General features: G+C 40.1%; 1 protein-coding gene across 1 annotated transcript in view; it reads left to right on the forward strand.

The window, feature by feature from the left end:
* LOC122346081 (collagen alpha-5(IV) chain-like) overlaps nucleotides 1–4,101 on the forward strand; it is a 28,963-nt gene that overhangs the window by 21,400 nt on the left and 3,462 nt on the right. Inside the window, 12 exon segments of the mRNA XM_043240752.1 lie at nucleotides 31–75; nucleotides 178–271; nucleotides 1,052–1,087; nucleotides 1,262–1,513; nucleotides 1,619–1,708; nucleotides 2,352–2,422; nucleotides 2,510–2,624; nucleotides 2,627–2,700; nucleotides 3,054–3,222; nucleotides 3,459–3,551; nucleotides 3,656–3,760; nucleotides 3,986–4,083. Of these exon segments, the coding sequence (XP_043096687.1) occupies nucleotides 31–75; nucleotides 178–271; nucleotides 1,052–1,087; nucleotides 1,262–1,513; nucleotides 1,619–1,708; nucleotides 2,352–2,422; nucleotides 2,510–2,624; nucleotides 2,627–2,700; nucleotides 3,054–3,222; nucleotides 3,459–3,551; nucleotides 3,656–3,760; nucleotides 3,986–4,083 (1,242 nt within the window).

Raw genomic sequence — 4,101 nt, forward strand, 5'->3', positions numbered from 1 at the left:
TATAATATATTCTTTTATTAATCCCTTTAGGGTGAGAAAGGTGATCGAGGACCTCCTGGACCGCCATCATACAGGGTAGGTTGACTATTCCTCAGTTCTATTTTACAGATGCCTGATATTTATTATTATTCATCATATCATTGATTAGTTTACTCATAAAACCTTTTCACCCGTTAGAATGGGCAGTTCCCAGAAATAGGTGGAATAGGACCAAAAGGAGACAGTGGTGAGCCAGGATACCCTGGCTCTAAAGGAGACAGAGGACTGCCAGGTATTTAAAGCAGATCTAGTAACGGAAGTACATGTTTTTACGATTGTTGGCACCACAGAAACAGTTTTAGTTCTAGGAACTCCGTTTGGGTGAACTAAATTAGCTCTTAAGAGTAGGGTCTAAAACAGTCCTGGAGGAGCTACCAGTGATGTTCGCTGATTTGCCAAACCCATATGAAACACTACCTGGCATTTTTAAAAAAGCCATTTGAAAAATTTACTCCCCAAACATGGAAAACAGCCATAAAGGCATTCTCAGCCTTGATAAATAAATTATGCGTTTACTTTCCATCTTTGTTATTACAAAACCTACAAAACACAACAAAAACAGGTCCGACCCAGGGCTAGCTGATAAATAGATAGCGATAATTTGCGCAAAATAATTATTCTCTATAAAACGGGTACAAAGAGTTCCTTCTGCCGGTGTGAATGAAATGCTGGCTAGGTCCTTTAACCACGAAGTCGCTTTAGACACCACTCAGGGTCACGCATGATTTCAGCTGTGCAAAAAGAAAAAAACATTACTCAGGCTTCTCATTATTTTTGCTTATGCATACCTAATGAATAATTATCCCTTAACAGTTTGTATTGGCCATTTGTGTTATTGTCTTGAAACAATTTAACTCCTTCTCAGTGATATAATTATGTGCTCATGTATTGTGACCTAGTCAGGCATTGAAGAAAGCAACCAGAAATATAATTTATCTCTTATTTATGCATAAATATATGTTGTACAATGTTGTGTGATGAAGTAGTCTTAAGCATATTTATCTTTTGATAGGTATTCAGGGGCCACCTGGTTTACCAGGTCCTGCAGGTAAGCGGCACGTTTTTTTTTTTGTTTGTTTTTTTTTGTTTTAATTAAACATTTTTATATTATTTTGTGATGTCTTTCACATAACTTTTCTTTTAGCTTTTTATTTGCGGTTAAGTCATGTTCAATTCATGTTAATATATTAATGCAGTGGATTAAATCAATTTGTCATTACAGGAATTGGAGGTCCAGGTCCTTCCGGTCCACCAGGTTTACCTGGAGAGAGAGGAGAAAAAGGCGATGAGGGACAACCTGGAATCTCTCACCCTGGACCACCTGGGAGAGCAGGTCCAACAGGAGTTCAAGGAGTCCCAGGACCTCCTGGTCCCCCAGGAATATTTAACGGCGACATAGAATGTAATCGTGGTCCTCCTGGTACTCCAGGCCAGCAGGGGGAGCGAGGATTTACAGGAGAAACGGGACAGAAAGGTTTGCATTTTATTCCATATTATAAAATAATATGCATGTACACACATACCTTTAGAAGATTTGAGGAAATTTGTGTCTAATACTTTCTACTACCAACTGTATTAGGTCAAAAAGGAGAGACATGTGCCAGTTGTTTCACTAATGGAAACCCCATCCCAGGACCCCCAGGGTTTCCAGGTCCTCCTGGAAATCCAGGTAAGATAAAGCCAAATTAAGTTGTGTTCACAATTGTCATGTTTGTTTTTTTTAAAAGGGATGCTGTTAAAAATACGAGTCTTGGTCCACTTTCAAACAAACTCTTACAATGAGTGATGGTTTCAATGAAGTATAAATGCAACATGGACCAAATACTTCAAACCAAAAACAGGATGTAATGACAAGATGTGAGATGATTTAACAACAACGAAACAAGCAGTGTGTCCAAAACAAACGTGCAGCAACAAGGAGGAAATGTATCTTTTATGAGCTCTTTGTGAGTTTGCAGGTAGTAAAAATATAATGATATGTATACGCAACAATGAGCGCACTTAGACCAGCAGAGGGCATTGAGTGTAATCCACATAAAGCAGCACTGCTCAGACCAATTGGTGTATGACGTCAAAGTACCTATTCATTGATCAGTCTGCCTAGATCAGACTGCTTTAAGTTTGTTCTGGACCAAACAAACCAAGAGAATTGAACTACAAGTCTGAATGCACCTTTAAAATAAATACCTCTACAGTACATTTTAACCTTCAGGTCTAAAGAACAGAAAAAAAATTAAACTCTTAACAAATGGCTATTTTATATCAAGCGCAGATGTTTCTCAAGCAACGTGTTACGCTTATTTTTATGTCAGGCTCACCTGGTTTTCCTGGAACTAAAGGAGACAGAGGATTCCCGGGAGGGCCAGGGCTCATGGGCCCACCTGTGAGTGCTTCTTCACTTTTTGTTTAAGTGACAGATGATGCAGAGTGATAAGGAGACACATAAGGACTTCACATTTCTAAACTTTAGGGAATACCAGGACCTAAGGGTCTCCCTGGAGTCCCTGGAGAGAAGGGCGACCCAGGCGATGCACTCTCTGTTCCGGGTGTGAAAGGAGAAAAGGGAGACACAGGCTTTCCTGGACCTCAGGTCTGCCGGGACTTGATGGAAGACCTGGTCGTGATGGAGTTCCTGGTCCCCCAGGCCTCAGAGGACCACCCGTAAGTGTTTGTTTACTTCTCATTAGAAGTACAACTTCTGGGAATTTTATACAGTTAAGTACATTGATATATAATAATACAAAGATTTAATAATACCAGACAGGCCAGGCAATCAGTGATGATAATAATAAGCCTCAGTCTACCAAATTACCATTTATCTTAGTCAACCTTTATAGAACATTTCATTTAACCAGCAGTATTAAAAAATATTTTTTTATTCCTCTGCAATATTGCTCTTTCTGATTTCTATGTGAACCACTTTTTGTGTTTATTACTAGAAACAAGGCTTTGCATGACTTTAATAACAGGTTCGCAACACAAGTTGCAGTAATATAAGCCTTATTTTCTTACAGGGTTCGGCATTTGTGAAAGGCACACAAGGTCCATCAGGTGATCCTGGCTTGCCAGGACCTCCTGGAGACAGGGGTCTGCCAGGTCCCCCTGGATTTGGTCCTCAGGGGCCTCCTGGAGAGAAAGGTATCCAGGGTGTTTCAGGAAGATCAGGAGGCCCTGGAGCACCAGGTAAAAAGCAATACTTTTGTCTTTAATTTCAAGTTATATTGATTTAAAAATTTGAATCATGTGAATTACACATAAGCTAATTTTTCACTAATCAAGGTGAAAAATAAGTGTAGTTACCTCTTATGTGATAACTAGAAGTGCAGCTGATTATTTCAACTTGTAGCTTGGCATGTTTCAGTGTATCAGTGATGTTACAATAGACATTACATCATTTTAGTGTTTTTCTGTATGGGTAGGTCAGAAAGGTGAACCTGGCTTGGCAGTGTCAGAAAAAGGTGAACGTGGAACCCCAGGACGTGATGGAGATCCAGGTTTGCCAGGAAGTCCAGGTAAAGAAAAACCAACTGGCTGTAGTTTGTGAGCTTACATTTAGTTGTCTTGGTTGAAGTTGGGATTTCAGATTTCAACAGAGACTGGTTTTATATCTGTACAGGTAACCCAGGCCTACCAGGACAGCCTGGGTTCCCTGGCTTAGCTGGACCCAAAGGAGATTCTGGTCTTCCTGGTATTGGTTTGCCAGGACCCCCAGGTCCTAAAGGTACAGTGTTTTCCTGCAGTTGAAACACTCATAGACTCATGTCTGCTGCTATGTGTTTCCCAATTCTGTGAAAAAGCAGAAAATTGGCATTATTTATTAAAAAAATCTGATTTGGCTAAATACCTGCCAGTTTATTTCTCTAGAAACATGTATTGTTCAACACAATAATTTGGGTATTAAGAAACAGCTTTGTCCATGTCTAACAGTGTTGTCCATATTCTTCAGGATTTCCTGGTATTGCTGGTTCCCCTGGTGGACCTGGTATTCCTGGACGACCAGGTTTGGATGGACTACCTGGACAGCCTGGATTACCTGGGCCCAAAGTATGAAACATTTATATA

This window comes from Puntigrus tetrazona, chromosome 5 (assembly GCF_018831695.1).
Source record: "Puntigrus tetrazona isolate hp1 chromosome 5, ASM1883169v1, whole genome shotgun sequence".
NCBI lineage: Eukaryota > Metazoa > Chordata > Actinopteri > Cypriniformes > Cyprinidae > Puntigrus > Puntigrus tetrazona.